Source organism: Marmota monax, unplaced genomic scaffold (assembly GCF_021218885.2).
Source record: "Marmota monax isolate L192 unplaced genomic scaffold, Marmota_monax_Labrador192_F-V1.1 WCK01_AAM20220418_F8-fsc00086, whole genome shotgun sequence".
Lineage (NCBI taxonomy): Eukaryota > Metazoa > Chordata > Mammalia > Rodentia > Sciuridae > Marmota > Marmota monax.
The window spans coordinates 6,322,535-6,341,386 of record NW_026693086.1 but is presented as its reverse complement, the minus strand read 5'-3'; the positions used below and the strand labels follow the sequence as shown (position 1 = coordinate 6,341,386).

General features: G+C 43.2%; 1 protein-coding gene and 1 non-coding gene across 4 annotated transcripts in view; both read right to left on the bottom strand.

Annotated features, from left to right (window-relative positions):
* The window catches only part of Srcap (Snf2 related CREBBP activator protein), a 34,538-nt gene extending 16,995 nt beyond the window's left edge, over nucleotides 1-17,543 (bottom strand). For 2 of the 3 annotated variants that reach the window (XM_046454442.2, XM_046454444.2), the window contains exons 1-18: nucleotides 17,243-17,543; nucleotides 15,737-15,810; nucleotides 14,851-15,113; nucleotides 13,181-13,432; nucleotides 10,386-10,571; nucleotides 10,028-10,168; nucleotides 7,890-8,112; nucleotides 7,497-7,774; nucleotides 6,809-6,902; nucleotides 6,584-6,673; nucleotides 5,680-5,871; nucleotides 5,274-5,602; nucleotides 4,988-5,165; nucleotides 4,601-4,737; nucleotides 4,222-4,391; nucleotides 3,891-4,083; nucleotides 1,966-2,102; nucleotides 1,691-1,877 (exon numbers count right to left, since the gene is read on the bottom strand). In XM_046454442.2, the coding sequence (XP_046310398.1) occupies nucleotides 1,691-1,877; nucleotides 1,966-2,102; nucleotides 3,891-4,083; nucleotides 4,222-4,391; nucleotides 4,601-4,737; nucleotides 4,988-5,165; nucleotides 5,274-5,602; nucleotides 5,680-5,871; nucleotides 6,584-6,673; nucleotides 6,809-6,902; nucleotides 7,497-7,774; nucleotides 7,890-8,112; nucleotides 10,028-10,168; nucleotides 10,386-10,571; nucleotides 13,181-13,432; nucleotides 14,851-14,904 (2,841 nt within the window). In that variant the 5' untranslated portion in view covers nucleotides 14,905-15,113; nucleotides 15,737-15,810; nucleotides 17,243-17,543. Of the gene's footprint in view, nucleotides 1-1,690; nucleotides 1,878-1,965; nucleotides 2,103-3,890; nucleotides 4,084-4,221; nucleotides 4,392-4,600; nucleotides 4,738-4,987; nucleotides 5,166-5,273; nucleotides 5,603-5,679; nucleotides 5,872-6,583; nucleotides 6,674-6,808; nucleotides 6,903-7,496; nucleotides 7,775-7,889; nucleotides 8,113-10,027; nucleotides 10,169-10,385; nucleotides 10,572-13,180; nucleotides 13,433-14,850; nucleotides 15,114-15,736; nucleotides 15,811-16,954; nucleotides 17,133-17,242 lie in introns of those variants that run through there. The other variant, XM_046454443.2, reaches the window with a different exon arrangement.
* On the bottom strand, nucleotides 6,982-7,110 carry LOC124099582 (small nucleolar RNA SNORA30/SNORA37 family). Its single transcript, XR_006853997.1, has one exon. It is a non-coding gene; the product is annotated as a small nucleolar RNA SNORA30/SNORA37 family (small nucleolar RNA).
* Nucleotides 17,544-18,852: the final 1,309 nt, after the last annotated feature.

Sequence of the window (18,852 nt, the reverse complement as noted above, 5' to 3'; positions counted from 1 at the left end):
CAATTGAGTCATTTTCCAAAGAACACAAAGAATAATAACTTAACAACAACAACAAAACAAATAACCTGGTTTGAAAACAATCAGTAACGGTCCTGAACAGACATTTCTCCAAAGACGACATATAAATGGCCAATAAACACAAGAAGATACTGAACACCAATAATCATTAAGGAAATGTTAATAAAAACCACAGTGAAATACTATTTCACGCACACTAACATAGTCATTATCAAAAAATATCCTTTGGGGCTGGGATTGTAGCTCAATTGAAGAGTGCTTGCCCAGCATGTGTGAGACACTGGATTCGATCCTCAGCACCACATTAAAAATAAGTGAAATGGGGCTGGTATTGTGGCTCAACGGTAGAGTGCTTGCCTCACATGTGTGAGGCACTGGGTTCAATCCTCAGCACCACATGAAAAAAGTAAAATCAACAAAATAAAGGTATTTGTTAAAAAAAAAAAAATAAGTGAAATGAGGTATTGTGTCCATAAATTAGAACTCTTTTTTTTTAATTGCAGGAATTGAACCCAGAGATACTTAACCACTGAGCCACATCTCCATCAGTTTGTTTTTTGTTGTTGTTGTTGCTGTTTGAAACAGGGTCTTGCTGAGTTGCTAAGAGCCTCACTAAATTGCTGAGGCCGGCTTTGAACTTGTGGTCCTCTTGCCTCAGCCTCCCAAGCCACTGGGATTACAGGCATGCGCCACAGAACTCTTGTACACCACTGGTGGGAATGTAAAATGTCCAGTTGCTATAAAAAAACAGTAAGGGAATTCCTCAATAAATAAATAAATAAAATTTTTTAAAAATCAGAAATAGAATCACCATATGATATAGTAATTCTACTTTTGGTCATATGTTCTCAAAAAACTGAAAGCAGGGACGTGTGCACCTATAATCATAACAGCATTATTCACAAGTCAAAAGGTTCAAACAATCCAAGTGTTCATTAAGAAATAAACAGATAAACATGTAGTATAGTCACACAACGGAATATTATGTATTCTTTAAAGAAAAATTTTACACGTTACAACATGGATGAACCTTGAAGATGTCATGCCAAGTAAACAAGCTGCCAAGAATGAGTACTTTATAATTCCCAAACACCCTGACTAGTCAAATTCATAGAAACAGAGAATAGAATGTTGGATGCCAGAGGCTGGGAAGAGGAAAGGGACTGTAATTGCTTAACAAGTATGGAGTATTTTAATTTGGGAAAATCAAAGAAATGAATGGTGGTGATAACTGCACAACAATGTAAATGTACTGAATGCCACTGAAACATATTACTTAAAATGGAAAACACAGTAAATTCTATTAAATGTATTTCATCACAGCAACAAAAAAAATTGGGAGGAGGGAATGTGTTAAAAAGTGGAAAGGAGTACGAAAAATAAAACATCTACAAAACATCTATAAGTATGCCAGTACTACAGGTCCTGGCACTTCCAAAAATATTAATTCAATTCTCAAACACACTGCAACATAGTAGGCCTTACAATCTCTGTTTTGAAAGGTAAAAAAAACCCCAGACACAGAGGTTAATAAATTTGCCAAAAGTCACATGGCTAGAAAACAATGAAGTGAGGGTAATGAAGGAATAAGTAAGGATACAAAGGTCAGACTCCAAAGAAAAGAGGTCTGAGACTGAGGTAAGGGCCAACCACCTTGGGGGCAACTACTTACCTGGAGCGGGTGGACATCAGTGGCCCTTAGCACCAGAGAGGCGGTGCTGAAGCAGATACCTGGGGTGATGAAGGGAGAGGTAACAGGTCGAGGGTCAAATAGATTTGGATGATTGCAGACTTTTCGCAGCTGCATCAAAATGTTGATGACGCTCATGAAATGGCCTGTGGCTAGTGTCTCCTTAGTTCTGGAGAGAAGAAAAATAAATGGGACATTCTGACAGCCATCTGCACTCCAATCCAGGGTCCCAGGGCTCACCCTCAGTCCTCCCTTACGTGGTCTGTGCCATGAAGTCATCATAAAGACATCGCTGACGCTTGGAGAGTCGGCAGCGGATAACATGCTCATACTTTTTGGGCATCTGCTTCTCGACATCCACCTTAACTCGGCGCAGCAAGAAAGGTCGTAAAACCTAAAGCAAATAAGCAGGAGGCTGACAGGAGACAGTGGGTACTAAGCTCCAGCCTAGCCCCTCTAGCTGGGTCTTGGCCCCATGCCAGGTGAGTGCTGACTTAACCAGCTAACTATCATGGAGTCATGCAATATGCCAGATACCAATCAGATAAGAATAAATTAGAAGTAAGCCCTCTTCTCAAGAAACTCATTATCCACTGAAGGAGACAAAGATAACCATACCAAAACAAAGATACATGAGGAAGCAGTGAGAACAAACCAACCCTACACAAGAGATGACTCAAACTACATTTCAAGGAGTGAAACTGAGAATAAATATTGTGGCTTTGGGGCTGGGAGTGTAGCTCATTGGCAGAGTCTGTACTTAGCATGCATGAGGCACCAAGTTCAAACCTCAGCACCAAAACTAAAGCAGAAGAGAAAAAACAAATCTTTAATCTCAGTATATAAAAAAGTTCATAGAGAACACAATCTTCCATATCTCTAGTGACATGGAGAAGTAAAGGAAGAAAGGGAAATGAAGTGTAGTAGTTAAGGAAGATTTTCTGATTTCTAGCTTGGTTTTATAAAACAATGTAACTGACCAAGAAATTATTTGAGGCTGGGGATGTGGCTCAAGTGGTAGCGTGCTCGCCTGGCATGCATGAGACACTGGATTCGATCCTCAGCCCCACAAAAAAATAAAATAAAGATATTGTGTCCACCTAAAACTAAAAAGTATTTATTTATTTATTTTTTTAGATATTTATGTTTTAGAAGTAGTTGGACACAATACCTTTATTTTGTTTATTTATTTTTATGTGATGCTGAGGACCGAACCCAGGGCCTCACACATGCTAGACGAGCACTCTACCGCTGAGCCACAATCCCAGCCCTAAAACATAAATATTTAAAAAAAAAAAGAAAAAGAAATTATTAGCAATATTTGGCTAAGAAATAACAGGATGTAAAGGCCACAGATATTTGGCTGAGAAAAGAGTGAATTCAAGAGAAACTTTCTGGTTGTAGATGTAGCTCAGTGACAGAGTATCTGCCTCTTTCACAAGACCCTCAGTTTATCTCCCAGCACCAAAACACTCTCCCCCACAAAGAGGAACTTTTAATTAAAGATAGAAATTAAAATTTAGGTCAAGAGATCTAGAAACTCAAGGTGTTGTAATTGAAGAATTATTATCACATAGCCTTGGGAATGGTAATACATATGAGATACACAGACTGAAAAGAAAATTAAGGACCAGAATGTTGAAAGACATTGTTCAAAAGGTGGGAAAAAGAGGAGGAACCACAGACAACAGACCAAGAAAGAAAACATGAATGAATAAATAATGAGAATGAAAGAACACACACCCAAAACACAAAGTTGAGGAAACCCAGTGAAGAGAAATCCAATCAGGGGCCTGATTAATAGTATCATTTCTTTCTTTTTTTTTTTTAATATATTTTTTTAGTTGTTGATGGACCTTTTTTTAATCTATTTGTATGTGGTGCTGAGAATGAACCCAGTGGCTCACCCATGCTAGGCAAGCGCATTACCACTGAGCCACAACCCCAGCCCCAACAGTATCATTTCATTCAAACAAAGTAAGGACAAAAACATCTCCACTCAAAACAAGTAGAATGATGACTCAAGTGAAGTCACTCTATTTAACAATGGGTGAGTCACTAGCATATTACTGCTTGACAAGTAAGTTCAGCCTAGTGCAGATTTCCCTCTCCCCACCACGGTTTTCTGGTTATTGTCCTTAGCTCTTCACCAATACCCTTGACAAACTACTACAGGCTCTACCTTGTGGAGGCGTTTGACTAATCCTTCATTATACTCTTGGCTGCCCTCAATCATGCCAGTTAGGGGGTTAGAGAACCATTCCTTGAATTCACGATGAGACTGGAAGACATGGGGCATCAAAAAGTGCATCAAGGACCACAGCTCCATGAGACTATTCTGCAAGGGAGTTCCTGTAAGGAGCAAGCGCCTCTGGCTGCAAAGAGACAAAGGGAATCAGAAGAATGGTCAGCAAGGTTCCAACCTTCTAAGTATCCTTAATATACTCCTCAACCCAGTAGTTCATCCTTCAGGTAAAGCCAATCCTCTCACAACTGCCCATCTCAATCGGTACCTATTAAAGTTCAGCAATGACTGCCAGCGTTGGGACTTGAAGTTCTTGATATTTTGAGCTTCATCCAGAATGAGATAGCGCCAGTTCTTGCGGCGGAAGGCCTGGTGGTCCTGCAGCACCAGCTTGTAAGATGTGATACACACATGGAAGGCATTGGGCTTGGTCCAGCCCTGAGGGACCAAAGAGAGAAAGTAATAGTGTGTGAAATCAAAATAAAACAAAGAGGACAAAGGGAAGACAAGTTAAGGTCCTCAAGGGATAGAAGTCAGGTTGGAAGAGGATGGAATAATAGGAAGAGGAGAGAGGGACTTTATCTGAGGAAAAGGCCAAAACTGAAGAAAGCATCAATATAAGAAAGTAACCACATGGATGATCGAACCTGCCGCTTAAGCTTCCTCTCTTTCTGGGCTCCATAGTAAGTAAGGATTTTAAAGCTGGGGCACCAACGTTTCAACTCCATCTCCCAGTTCAACATCACGCTGGTAGGAACAATGATTAAGTGGGGACCCCAGTTACCTGTTTAGAAAAAGAATTAATACATAGTAAGGATAAGTAAGCTTTGCAGTTCTGGTTCCTAAGATATAACCCTGACCACCCTTTCCTAATAGCCCTTCCTAAGAATTCTAGAACCCACACTGTTCTCCCTACAGGGTTATTAACCAGAGTCAAATTAAGTACTTCACTCTCCTGCAGGTCAAGTCACCACCAAATAAACTCACACTGAGTTGGCCAAGAGGGCCCAGAAAGGGACCTCCCTGCTACTTACCTTTTTCACAGGCCAAGTGGGCAAGCAAGGAGATGGTCTGGATTGTCTTCCCCAGTCCCATCTCATCTGCAAGAATGCCATTAAGCTTCTTCTCATACATAGTAACCAACCAGTCAAGCCCAATGTGTTGGTACTCCCGGAGTTGGCCCCGTAGGAGCAGGGGGATAGGTGTCTTTACCTTACAGGGAGAGGAAATAAAAAAGAATCACCATAGTTGAAGTGAGGAATCTGTCACTGGAAAACCATAGTCAAGATATGAGAAAGCAGAACATGGGCCTGGGGATACCTGGGTAGTGGCCAAGGTGTAACCCTTGGGCTGTAGACTTTCAGCTGCTGCAGCAATGTCAGTAATTTCTTTCTTAGGGCCCAGAGTGGTAGTGGGCCCCGGGGTAGGAGGCCCACTGCCTCCATCTGCCTCACTCTGCTCTTCATCACGGGCAAGCAAGTACTCAACCCCAAAATCATCATCTTCCTCCTCTTCTTGATCTGCTTGGCTTTGTGATCCAGCATCTTCAGACTCATCAGATTCAGATTCCTCCGATTCTGAACTCCCACCTGTCTCTTCTTCCTCTGAATGCTCATGTTCCTCATCCTCACTCCGCTCCTCAGCAGAGTCTAAATCAAAAGACCAAGGTTTAGTGTTCCTCCAACACCTGCCCTCCCCAGTTCCTGCCTTATGACCACACCTTTACCTGACTGACTGCTACTATCCTCTTGAGGAGCTTCTTCAGCTTCTGTGGGACCCTCTAGTTCACAATCAGAGCTGTTAGCCTCAACATCCTCATCTTCATCTTCTTCTTCACTACTCCCAGAGCCTGCAGCAGAGGCATCAGAGGCATAGGCTCCTGCATACTGCTGCAACAGTTCCTCCATAGATAGCTCACCTGGTGATAAAATAAAGGGTATGTTCCTGGTTGCTTTGAAGGGAGGGAGAAAGGGTTTAAGTGTTATCAGTTCATTTTATCTAGATCTCTATAAACATTACTAGGCCCAAGTCTAAAGGAAGACAAGAGTGTACTTTCAGTACCGGCTACCAAAGCCAAGTCCAACCTGGGATACAACCATGGTGGTGCTGCCTTCTTCTGAAAAGTATATTATCAATCTGGTAAACTTCCTTTCAAGATTCAGGTCAAATATTGCCAATATCCTTTATTATACGGTGCTGAGGATCAAACCCAGTGCCTCACACATGCCAGACAAGTGCACTACCACTGAGCTATAACCCACCCCCACCAATATCCTCTTAAAGCAGCTCTTCCCTGCACTAAACTCCAATATCAACCTTCAAATTTCCACTATGAGTATTCAGCACTTTCTACTTTGTTTTTCCTTTATAATTCTACCTTTACCATTAGACCCAGAGTTACACCAGAGAAATAAAAAATATTTTAGGGGGGCTAGAGTGGTGACTCAGTGGTAGAGCGCCTGTCTAGCATGTGCAAGGCACTGGGTTCAATTCTCAGCACCATATATAAGTAAATAATATAAAGGTTCAATGACAACTAAAAATTTTTTTAAAAAAGTATCTTATTCATTGCTCTGTTCTAGACACTGTGCATCAAGTGGATGCTCAGTAAAATATCAGGGGACTATCACCTTCTCGAGCCAACTCGCTCAGCTCCATGGCATGATCCACATCCCCTTCCAACTGCTCCTCAGCTGCTATAGTATCCTCTTCATCCTCCGCTAGGAGACAGAATGAAGCAGGATCAGGAAAGAGTCACAAGACAGTTCAAGAGAAGAAATGAAAAAGCCTGAAAGGTTAGGTCCAAACATTATTCAAGGGGTAAGGGGCAAGAGGATTAAGAGAATAGGGCTGACCTTCATCTTCATTGGCAGTAAACTCTTCATCATCTTCATCTGGATGCCAAGGTTGTTTGTTGCGCTGTGTGACAGAGGAAGGTGGGGGCTTCACCTAAATGGATGAAAAGGAGGGCCAGAGGTTAGAAGAGCAAGAGGAAGGTACAATGTTGAGTAAGACATCACAAAATGATCTCTGTTCCAATGAGTAACACCTGCCACTGCTACAGTACCAGGGGCAAGGACGCAATCAAGGGTTTTCTCTCAGCACCAGCTACCAAATCCTGTCCCCACTGCTGGGGCAGGATCTGTGAAAGTGCTAGGAAATAACAGTCCCCAACAAATGGACGTATGGATATACACAGCACACAGGTCCAAGAGAAGACTTCAAGGTGACCATCCCAACACTCAACTTACAAACTAATACAAGGAGTATTATGGTCATTTCACAGAAGTGACAAGGAATAGCCAAAATAAGACCACACTGCAATTTAGAGTACAGTAAGTAAACTCTTTTCACTATAACAGAAACTGCTAACTGCAGGCTAAAACCCAGATTCTTTCCTAGCCACTCCTAAATTAGAACTCAACTGTCCTTAACCAGGGAGAACTCTCAAAAATACATCCAACATCATAGCCCAGAACTCAAATCTGAAATTCTCCCAGTGCTTCTACTCTGAACCCTCCCCTCCAACTCCCGTTCCCATACCTCCAACACCTGAGAAGGTTCTTCTTCAACACTTTCTTCAGGCCCATCTCGTGTGTCACTATCATGAGAGGAAGGGGTTTGAAAGGGGCTAGAAGGCCCTCCCAACAGTTGAGGGGGGAGAGAACGGAGCAGCTCTTCCAGGGGCAGTTCTCCCTCACGTCGAAGCAGCTCAATCTCACGCCTCTGGGTCTCTGCATCATTGCCTTCCTGTTGTTCTTCAACCTCAATGGTTTCCTCATCATCTTCCTCCTCCTCCTCTTGGGGCTGGAAGTCCCCATCTATAGCAGGAGAACAAGGTCACAAAGTCCACGGGCCCTGCAAGCCACAGGGTGGGTTTTTCAGCTCTGGAAAGGGTATGAGGGGAAGAGTAACAGGGCCAAAGAGAATACACACCTTCATCATCCAGCCGGGAAGCAGCAGGTGGAGGACTGGAAGCAGCTGAGGAAGAGCCAAGGCAAGGGGAAGAGCCAGCTTTGCTGGAGGCTAGTGGTTGGTTGAGGCTCTGAGACAGAAGGTCTGAGTACTTTTCAGTTTGCCCCACAATGAAGTCCAGATGGAGGTCCAAGGCTTTTTTGCGCTTTTCCTCAAGCCGGGACTGCTGCTTGAATTGCACCACCTGCCACCATCATGAAAGGGACTGCTCACCAAAATAACCATGTATATACTCTTTTGTCTAACTTTAGGAAGGCCTCCTCTATCCTAGACCTTGGACTGACCACTCAAGAAGAGCTAAATAGTTTTTAGGAGGTTTGAGATGTATAACTCAATAGTAGAGTACTTGCCTACAATGCACAAAGCCCTGTGTTTGACCCTCAAAGCCACAAAAAAAAACAAAAAGAAGAAAAACCCTTAAATAATCTGAAGGATCTCATGATTTAATAGCATACTTCTGAGGAAAGCATAAAAGGAATAGAAGGAATAGAAGAATTTAGACTTCACCAGCTCAGGATGATTTACAGATGAATCTGGAGCTATATCTTAAAACATGTGGCACTGTGGTAGCTCAGTGCACAAAGCCCTGTGTTCAATCCCCAGAATAGAATAGGAAAAAAAAAAAAAAGGTGGGTGTTTCCTAAATACAAATGAGAAAAGTCTTCCCAGCAGCAAAAAGATCTTGTGTAAAATGGTCAGAAAGATGTATCAACCTAAGATGAAAAAAGATTAAAAAAAAAAGCACTGCAAGTATAATTCGGTGGCAGAGGCAGAGCAAGAACTTAGCATGCACAAGACCAAGACCTTAACTTCAATTCCCCAGCTTAAAAAAAAAAAAGGCAAAAAGCAAGTCAGGCATGGTGTTGCATGATTGTAATCCTATCTACTTGGAAGGATTACAACGTCCAGGCTAACTTCAGCAACTTAGAGAAACCTGTCTCAAAATAAAAAAATAAAGGACTGGGGATGTAGCTCAGTGGTAGAGTGCACTGCAGTCAGACATGATGGCACATGCCTATAATCCCAGCTCCTGGGTGGCTGAGATAAAAGAATCATATGAACCCATTAAGTTCAAGACCACCCTGTGCAACATACTGAGATGTCATCTCTACAAAACTGGGCATGTACTAAATTCTGAATTTGTATGTATTTCTTCATAGTTACTCTCTAAACAAAACATTGTCACCATGACTTATGTAGCATTTATGAATACATTATAAAGACTATTTTATTTATGAAGCATTTATTAATATTTTAATAAATATTTACCTAGCATTTGTGTCATACTAATAATCTAAAGATATATTTTTAAATATTTATTTTTTAATTGTAGTTGAACACAACACTATATTTATCTTTATATGGTGCTGAGGATCAAACCCAGGACCTTGCATGTGCTAGGCAAGCGCTCTACCCGTGAGCTACAACTTCAGCCCTAAAAATATTTTTTAAAGGACATGGGAAGATGTGGGTAGGTTATATGCAAATACTGTGGCCTTTTACATATTGGACTTGAGCATTCCCAGGTTTTGGTACCTGCAGAGATTCCTTGAACTAATCCCCTACAGATACTGAGGGAGGACAGAACTTGAGAAACCATTTACAACTTAACACACAGGCAATGGGAATTTTGATGGCATTCAAGAAAAATAAACACGTATATGACATAAATGTGTTTTAGAAAAAGCATGTTAGTCATGTGTGGTGGTGCATGCCTGTAATTCCAATGCACTCAGGAGATTGAGGCTGGAGGATCCAAAGTTCAAGGCTAAGGCCAGCCTCAGCAACTTAGCTAGAACTCACATTAAAAAAAAAAAGGAAGAGGAAAGTAAAAGCATACTACAAGCCTTTCAAAGAACAAATGAGCCAAGGAGTCCTGTTAATAATCCCCAAAGGCATGGCCCTTATCTTGCCACCATATTTCCTTCTTTCTCACAGCACTAAATGCTAAAAAGGCCCAATGCACAAGTGAAATGTCATTACAGTTCCTTGAAATTATAATATTCATTCTGTCAAGGAAAGTTTTCATCATTCCTACTATCTTACCATCCTCCAACATGATCTAGGACCATTTCCTTTTTCCAATTCCCATCACTTACCTTTTCCACATTACTCCAGAACTGTCTGACATCCTTGGCCATAGTGGAAGCAATTCGGCGCAACTTCGCCTGTTCTTCCCTCCGAGCCCGTTCCTCTTTCTGCCGCTGCTCCTCGTGGTGTCGGATCACCATGCGCACCACCTAAGAATAAAGACCCAGAGTGAAAACACTCAAAGCCAGACCTCCATATCCATCCAACCAAAAGCAAAGGCCAAGAAATACAGGATGTTAGGTTTGCCTCTTAATTCTATAAGCATCAAAAAAATGTCTACACCATTCTGTTTGGCTCTCTTCCAACTAAGCTACGCATTAAGGGAAAGCATACCTGAATGGAAGGTACACCCAACTGAGAACATACCTTACGGGCCACACCCCGTTTCCATCGGCGCTCCTGAGCAAAGTCGGCAGAGAGCCACTGCATCTCCTCACACAGGTAGTCCCAGTGGCCCTTGGGCCGAGGGGGCTCTGGCACCTTAGGCAACCTCTTCAGTGACCAGAAACCCTCTTTCCGCAGCTCAGCAATCCGAGTCTCAATTTCAGCTTCCTAATGAGGGAGAGTTAGGTCAACAACTCCTAGAGATATACAGGCCATCTCATTACAATAACTGAATTCCTGAGCACTGATTGGGCCGAGTATGCCATGCTTATATTGTGTCCTATGCCAATCTTCAGATGAGGAGAAACAAAGATCAGAGAGATTAAATGATTTGAATGAAATCATAAAACCAGATAGTAAAAGTTGGGAACCAAAAAAACAGTTCTAAGGATTACAGACAACATTTCATGCGATTTCCATTCTTTCGCACAATTTCCATATCCTGTGGATACAGGTGAAATTTGAAAAAACATATGTTTTTTCAAGCAGGGAGTATATGTCCTTCTCTCTTTCATTTTTTTTCTTTTTTTGTACTGTAAATTTAACCCAGGGACGACTGAGTTATACCCACACCCCAGCCTTTACTTTTCTGAGTTGAAATTGCCAAAGCCAGCCTCAAATTTGAAATCCTCCCACTTCTGCCTCTTGAGTAGCTGGGATTACAGGCTATAAAACCATGCCTGGCTGCTTACTTCTTAACTCTAGATAAAAGGGGCTCTTTATTACTGTAGAATTCTATTTCCTCAGGATATGTTCAAGCTGTATTAAGATTATAAATATGGTACATAACCCAATTTACACAATCATCTTTCTGTATTTAAAATCATTCTGGGGGCTGGAGATGTAGCTCAGTGGTAGCACTTGACTAGCACATACAAGGCCCCTGGGTTTAATCCATACCACCACCCAAAAAAAAAAAAAAAAAAAAGGTAAAAGCACAGTTTTATGTGAAAATACTTTTAAAAGCTATACATAAAAAGATTAACAGTGATTAGGTATAACAGAAATACAATGAGATAGTCATCATTACTAAAATTTCTACATTGATTAAATTTGTAGTAAGATAAACATTAAAACCCTCTGAAATGTTTTAATAGCGGTGGCTTAAAAAATCCAAGACAGGGCTGGGGGTTGTGGCTCAGTGGTAGAGCGCTTGCCTAGCATGTGCGAGGCCCTGGGTTCGATCTTCAGCACTGCCTATAAATAAAGGAATTCTGCGCAACTACAACTAAAAAATAAGTAAATATTAAAAAAAAAAAAAAGGAAAAAAACCTATTTCTCTAACAAGTTCCCAGGGACCACAGAAATAATAAGTACAAACCAGTGAGCATCACCATTTACAAAGCACTTTCATGTCTAATTCCTTCTTTTATATATTTTTTTTTTTTTTTTTAAAGAGAGAGAGGGAGAGAATTTTAATATTTATTTTTTAGTTTTTCGGCGGACACAACATCTTTGTTGGTATGTGGTGCTGAGGATCGAACCCGGGCCGCACGCATGCCAGGCGAGCGCGCTACCGCTTGAGCCACATCCCCAGCCCTCTAATTCCTTCTTTAATTTAAACCTCGTAACAGAGCCAGGATGTAGTTGTGTGGAGGAGTACCTGTCTAGTACTCGTGAAACCCTGGGCTCAATCCCAGCTCTGCTCAAAAACAAAACAAAACAAAACAAAACAAAAAAATAGAAAGAAAAAAAGAAAAGAAAGAAATCCCAGCAACTTGGGAGGCTGAGACAGGAGGATCGCAAGTTCAAAGCCAGCCTCAGCAAAAGTGAGGCACTAAGCAACTCAGTGAGACCCTGTCTCTTAATAAAATACAAAATAGGGCTGGGGATGTGGCTCAAGTGGTAGCGCGCTCGCCTGGCATGCGTGCGGCCCGGGTTCGATCCTCAGCACCACATACAAACAAAGATGTGGTATCCGCCAAAAACTAAAAAAAAAAAAAAAAAAAAAATATTAAAAATTCTCTTTCTCTCTCCCTCTCTTAAAAAAAAAATAATATTATTTAAAAATAAATAAATAAATAAAATACAAAATAGGGCTGGGGATGTGGCTCAGAGGCTCAATGCCCCTGAGTTCAATCCCTGGTACCAAAGAGAAAGAAAGAAAAAAAGGAAGTAAGGAAAGACAAAGAAGCTAGACACAGTGGTGCATTCCTGTAATCTCAGCAACTCAGGAGGCTGAGGCAGTGAGACCCTGTCTCTAAATAAAATATAAAAAAGGTCTGGGGATGTGGTTCAGTGTTTAAGCACCCCTAGGTTCAATCCTCAGTACAAAAAAATTTTTAAAAATTCTACAGTAAATCTCACACCATCCCTATCCCTATTTTAATAAAGAAGAATGATGATGTATGCCTGCAATCGCAGCTATTCAGAAGGCTGAGGCAGGAGGAACACAAGTTCAAGGCTAGCCTGAGCAACACAGTGAGGACCCACCTCCAAAAACAAAAAAAGAAAAACATGGCTTAGAATTCAAGTTCCAGAGCTGGGGTTATGGCTCAGTGGTAGTAGAGTGCTTGTCTAGTATGTGTGAGGCACTGGGTTCAATTCTCAGCACCACATAAAAATAAAATAAAGGTATTGTGTCTACCTACCACTAAAAAAAATTATTAAAAAAAAAAAAAAAAATTCAAGCTCAAGCAATTTGCTCAAAATGATATAAATTAATAAAGAGCCCATACTAAATCCATAAGAAACAGATATACAATATACATATAACCATGGACATGGAAATTAAGAGAAGACTCCTAAAAATTCTCATGAGTTTTCTCAGTACATACATGCTTGGCCTGCTCTGCGATTTCAGCATGGCTCTTCTCCCACTTTGGGCCCCTGTTAGCCAGGTCAGCAGCCTGTGGTAAACTGAGCCCCTCCAAGGGCACTGTGGCACCATCTGGGGGGCCTGGAGGTCCATCCAGAGAGGAATCTTGAGCTATGTGCTGGGGGGAGATGCCGCCTGCCCCACTAGAGGCTGGGGAACTAGATGAGGCAGGGGACACAGGATTGCTGCCTGTCATGCCGTCCGACACCATCTAGAAAATGGAAAAATGATGAAGAAAATGAATGTATCGTGTTAAATGTTTTAAGTATATTATTCTATCCCATTTTCATACAAAATTCTGGAATAAGATTATCAATCTCGTTTAAAAAAAAATTAAGATGAAATTTTAACAAGTTGCTCAAGATGGTAGTGGCAATTTTATAGTCCTATGCAATAAGTCTGAGTTACCACTAAAATCAAGAGACACCAGAAAAAAACTCTTCACACTGGGGATGTGGGGTTGGAGATGGATAGTGTTCTCAAACTTCTACATATTACTTTACAAAGTAATGCATAAGACATACAAAATAAAGTTCTACTAAAATATGAATCCTCAGGGAACTCATGAATTTCACTCCAACACACAAACCTTACAGTACAACAAATTCCTACCTCAGCTAAGTGACACATTTTACCAATTGCTAAAGATACCAAATATAGGGGCTGGAGTTCAGCTCAGTGGTAGAGTCTTGCCTAGTGCTTGCCTATGTGAGGCACTGGGTTCAATCCTCAGCACTACATAAAAAAATAAAAGTTATTTTAAAAAGAAAAGAAAAAAATGGAATACCAAATCCATACACTTCAAAAATCTACTGTTAAGGAAAAAAAAAAAAAAGAAGAAAAGGCCGAGTGTGGTAGCAAATGCCTGTAATCCCAGTGGCTCAGGGGGATTGTGATTTCAAAGCCAGCCTCACCAACTTAGCAAGGCCATAAGCAACTCAGCAAGACCATCCCTAAATAAAATATAAAAAAGGTCTGGGGATGTGGCTTGTGTTAAGTGCCCCTGGGTTCAATCTCCAGTACAAAAAAAAAAAAACCCTACTGTTCACAAACCTGGATCTATTGAGTCTGAAAAGTAATGCACTTGGGGGCTGGGGCTTGGTGGTGGTGAATCTGCCTACCATGTGTGAGGCGCTGGGTTCGATCCTCAGCACCACAAAGAAATAAATGGATAAAATGGAGGTGTTGTGTCCATCTACAACTACAAATTAAAAAAAAAAAAAAAAAAGTAATGCTTTTTTCCTACCCTACACACTTCTTTGGTATCAGAAAAGAGTAAATGCCACACATGAGACTTTACTCTTTTCTAGTTCCCAAAGAGGTCAAACCACTGGTAAAGCATACAGTCTTGGAAGCATGAAGCCCAACCTCCATTTCCCACCTGGCCTAACTCAACGATTTTCAGGTAGTATAGAGCTCTGCCCTCTTGGAGGTCAATACTGCATTAATGTCAAATAAAATGTGATTATCCAACAGGATTAACATACTACAGCCCAGTCCACCTGAATGAGCACCAAAGATTCTCCAGACTCAGCTACTTGGGCAGCTAGGATCTGCCACATTTCTTCTGCCTCAAAGCCAGCAGTCCACAAAGCAGAAGCAGAAAAGGAACCCTCTCCACTTTCAAACCTGTGTCTGTAGGACTGGGAGCTGAGGATGAGCAGAGGAGGGGCTGCTCTGCATGGTCCCACTCCCAGGCTCCTTGTTGGATGCCTGAAGAATGACTGGGTCGTTATCACCACTGCTGCACGCCGAGGGGATGGCGTCCGGCTGCAGGGCATGCTGGGAGCTGGCCTCATTCTGGGCCACCGGCCACCGGGACCCACCTTCCAGGGCCCGGGGCCCACCAGGGCGTCCCAGTCTCCGCTCAGGTCCACCAGCCTCTGGAGCACCTAAAGTTGAGTAAAAGAGAGGTAAGAAAGTTTTTAAAATCTTTTTTTAAAAGCCAGGAAAACACAGTCCTTATAGCTTATGTTTCTTAAGCATTTACTATTTCCGTGTCAGATATTTTATAAAGCATCTGCTTGATGTGTTCTAAAATCTTCATATCTCCCTTTTGAATCAGGTGCCTTTCATAACATAAATATTTATTTCCTTCTATACACTGAAAACTGAGAATAAAGCCATAGAGAAAAGATCCCTGACCTAAATGGAAGTTATGCTCCAATGTTATATCTATTTCAAAAATTAGGAAACGAGGATACAGATCAAATGACTTAAATAAAGTCATACATTAAGGAACCAGCAGAATTAAATCCAGGTAGTCTCATGCCAAACCCACAGAGAACTTGCTACTCTAACTGGTGAAGCCAAGGTGACCAGATCTTCCTCTATCCACAGCCCCAGCTCTGTTGTTGGACCACTATCATTAAAAACGCTTAAGAAAATTCACATGCAAATATCCCCATAGTTCTGCAGAGCAAAAATTTACAGGTATTAACCTGCAATTTCTTGCACCATCTCACACATTTCTTCCCGTTAGCATGTGTACACAAAATGGTATCTGAACCCTCACCTGTGTGAGCTGAGACCACACCCCCTGTTAAAGTCTGCACTTCCACGGTGCTGCCGTACTGAGGGTAATTACACCTAAAATAGAAGGGGAGAACAGCAGCAGTAAGGAAACAATTCACATTTGCCAACATCCTCCAAAAGCTTATTTTTACTCCAGCTTTTTAAGGCTTTTAAATATACCCAAATCAGTTCTTGAAGTAGTAGAAAATTCAGAAAAATAAAAGCAAATTATGTTTCATACAAAACAGAATTCCTTAGGGAATAAAATACGGGATGGGAAGTAGGAACAGGAAAGAAGCAAAGCAAAAAATAAAAAGTTAAAAGCTTAAAAGTAAAAGCTCCAATCATGGAATGAAAGCAAACAAAACTAGCTGTCACATCCAGAAGCTCAAAATGATGCTGCTTTTTCAGTGAACTGAACAAGCCAGGAAAATGAATGGAATTCTCAGTGAATAAGCAAACATACTGGTAACAAGATCTACTCAGGATTTAAGACCCATCCTGAATCTTATACACTTCCCCAGACCCTAGAACTATAGCAAGATACTTAGGAAGCAATAGGATGTGAGAAAGGCCCGCAATGAAGAACCATGCTCCGGAAACAAGCAGAGTTAACCCCCAAAAGTCCCGGAAGTGTCACTGCCCCCCCCCCCCGTGTTTAAGGAAATTCCTTAACCACGGTGCCTCTTTTGATTCAGTCCCTCCTCCACAACAGATTCCCAGGACCCAAGTTAACCAGACTCCAAGAAGCCTGAACTCTTGACCCCAGTGTTCATTACCATCTCCTAACCCCTCCCAGCAGACTGACCCAGCGTGACCCCTGACCTCTGCCCAAGTTGCCACTAGCCCTGATAGCCCCGCCCCCTCCTCGACTCCCACCCCACCCAACGTGCGCGCCAGACTGGGGGAGGGGCCCGCGCGTGCGCGCCTGGAGGCGGAGCGAGCCGGCAGCGCGCACGGCCCGGGGGCTCCCGCCAGAACCCAAACCCACGCACACAAGGGTCGCAGGACTGGAAAGTCCCTCGTCCACGCCCGTCAGGGAGCACCCCCCCATCAATAGACTGCGAAAAGCTGAGAGGTGGGAGGGTTCGTGCCACCAGGCCCTGGTCCAATGACTGGATATGGTGGGCGCGCGCCCCGACCACTCGTCCCACGCCCCCCTTCCTCTTCCCGCGCGCCCCTGAGGGGGCACTGGGTTGGTGGGCGGGCAGGAGCGCACCTGGGTCCGTCCTCTCAGGGCTTGCTCGCTCAGGCACGCGTGCGCAGAAGGGCGGGAGAGGAGAAGAGAGGCGCTGGGGCCCAGTGCTGGCCGGACTGGCCCCCTCAGTCTGTCTCTATGGGCGCGCGCCGACAGCCTCGCGCACCGGCCCCGGGGCCCCGGCTGAAGGTGCGCGCGCAGCACCCCGGGAAGGTGGGAGGGAGGCGGTGGCGGAAAGATGCGCGCGCAATCACCCGTCAGGGGAGGGGGAACTGCGGAGCGTCAGCCATCTTGTCTCCCTCTCCTTACCTGCGTCCTCGGGGGCGTGTGCACCACCCCCCCTCCCGCCAAGGAGGGGGGAGGGCCCCCTCTTGGCCGCTGCCTTCACAGCCTTTAAATTCCCTTGGGGACCGCGGCTATTGCCACCGCTTGTTTCCACTGCCTCTTCTCACAGCACAGAGATGCGGGCAGTGGGTTGGAAAAAAGGGAGACGCTACTCCCAGCGAACCGCCGCCGCCGCTCCCGAGGCCTCACCAAAATGGCCGCCACCGTCTCGGCCGCCACCACCACCACAACCACCACTGCTCGCTATCGCTACCGCCGGCGAGGCCCGTCGTCTCGCGAGAGACAGTAACTGGAGGTTGGGGAAACGAGAAGCCCCGCGTTCTATAGCGTAGGGCGCAGCCCGATGCGCAAAGCAAGCTGGGAGATGTAGTCTCCTCGAGGCTCCGCGTTGGCTAGCATTCATCGGAGCTTCTTAAGACTCGCTGCTGAAGCTTTTTGGGGCTACATTGCGGCTTCCAACTCCGACCACCGTCATCTCCACTCACTTTTTTAAAAAAACATATCCCCCAGTGAGATACAGCAAGTTAGCGAAACTAAGGCCTCCTAACTTTTATGGAAGCCTTCTTTTAACAGCTGTTCCTTAAATGTCAGAATAGTTTACCCATAGCTCCCCATAGCACCTATGTCATTTGTTCGCAAACTTTCTAGGTTAAGAACCCTTTGAGAATCTGGTAACCTCACCCCGGAATAGTACAATAATAGCTACCTTCAAGTGAGGCTATTTTGTCTCTTTTAAAAGCAACATTTCTTCAAACAGATCTCCATTTTACAAATGAATTGAGACTCAGAGGTTAACCACAGCGATAGAGCCCAAAGCCAACACTTGTAGCCAAACACGATCTCACAAAATTTTACTACCAGAAGCCCACCTTGGGAGACCAGGTTTGGGAGACCAGGTTAGGAAACCCTAAAAAAACTTAATTCTACTCTTCCTTTTCATACAGTTTAGCCTTTCCCTGCGAAAAAGATATTGTTGGTTCCTTTTACACATGTTTTAGTTGAGTAAAAAGTGAATGATACCCGTCTTTTTTTGGGGGGAGGGGGTGCTAGGGCTTGAACCCAGGGCCTCTGGCACACTCTACCTCTAAGCTACATTGCCAGCAAAGCCCATCTTTATAGACCTACTCCCATTACACTTACAAGAGAGGAAGTCAGGTAGAGTCTGAGTGAGTTGGACTTAGCTTTGTGCTACTAATTCCTTGTTAGTAACCTTGAGCATTTCACTTCACTTCTCTGAACCTCAGTTTCCTAATCTATAACATGGGGGTAGAGTCTCTGATGTAAAATTACTTGAAAGCCCCAAAGAACCTTCTGAATGCAGAATGTTTTTAGGACCTCTATTTCAAAGTCTTAAACTTACAGTATATGCTTTAAATAGTTTGTGTGTGTGTTCTGCAGTACTGGGGATTGAACCCAGGGCTTTGCACCTAATAGGCATGTACTCTACCACTGAGCTACATCTGAAGCCCTACACAGTGTTGTTTTTTGTTTCTCTGTTTGTTTTTTGGTACTGAGGATTGAACACAGGGGAACTTAACCACTGAACCACATCCCCAGCCCACTACACAGTGTTT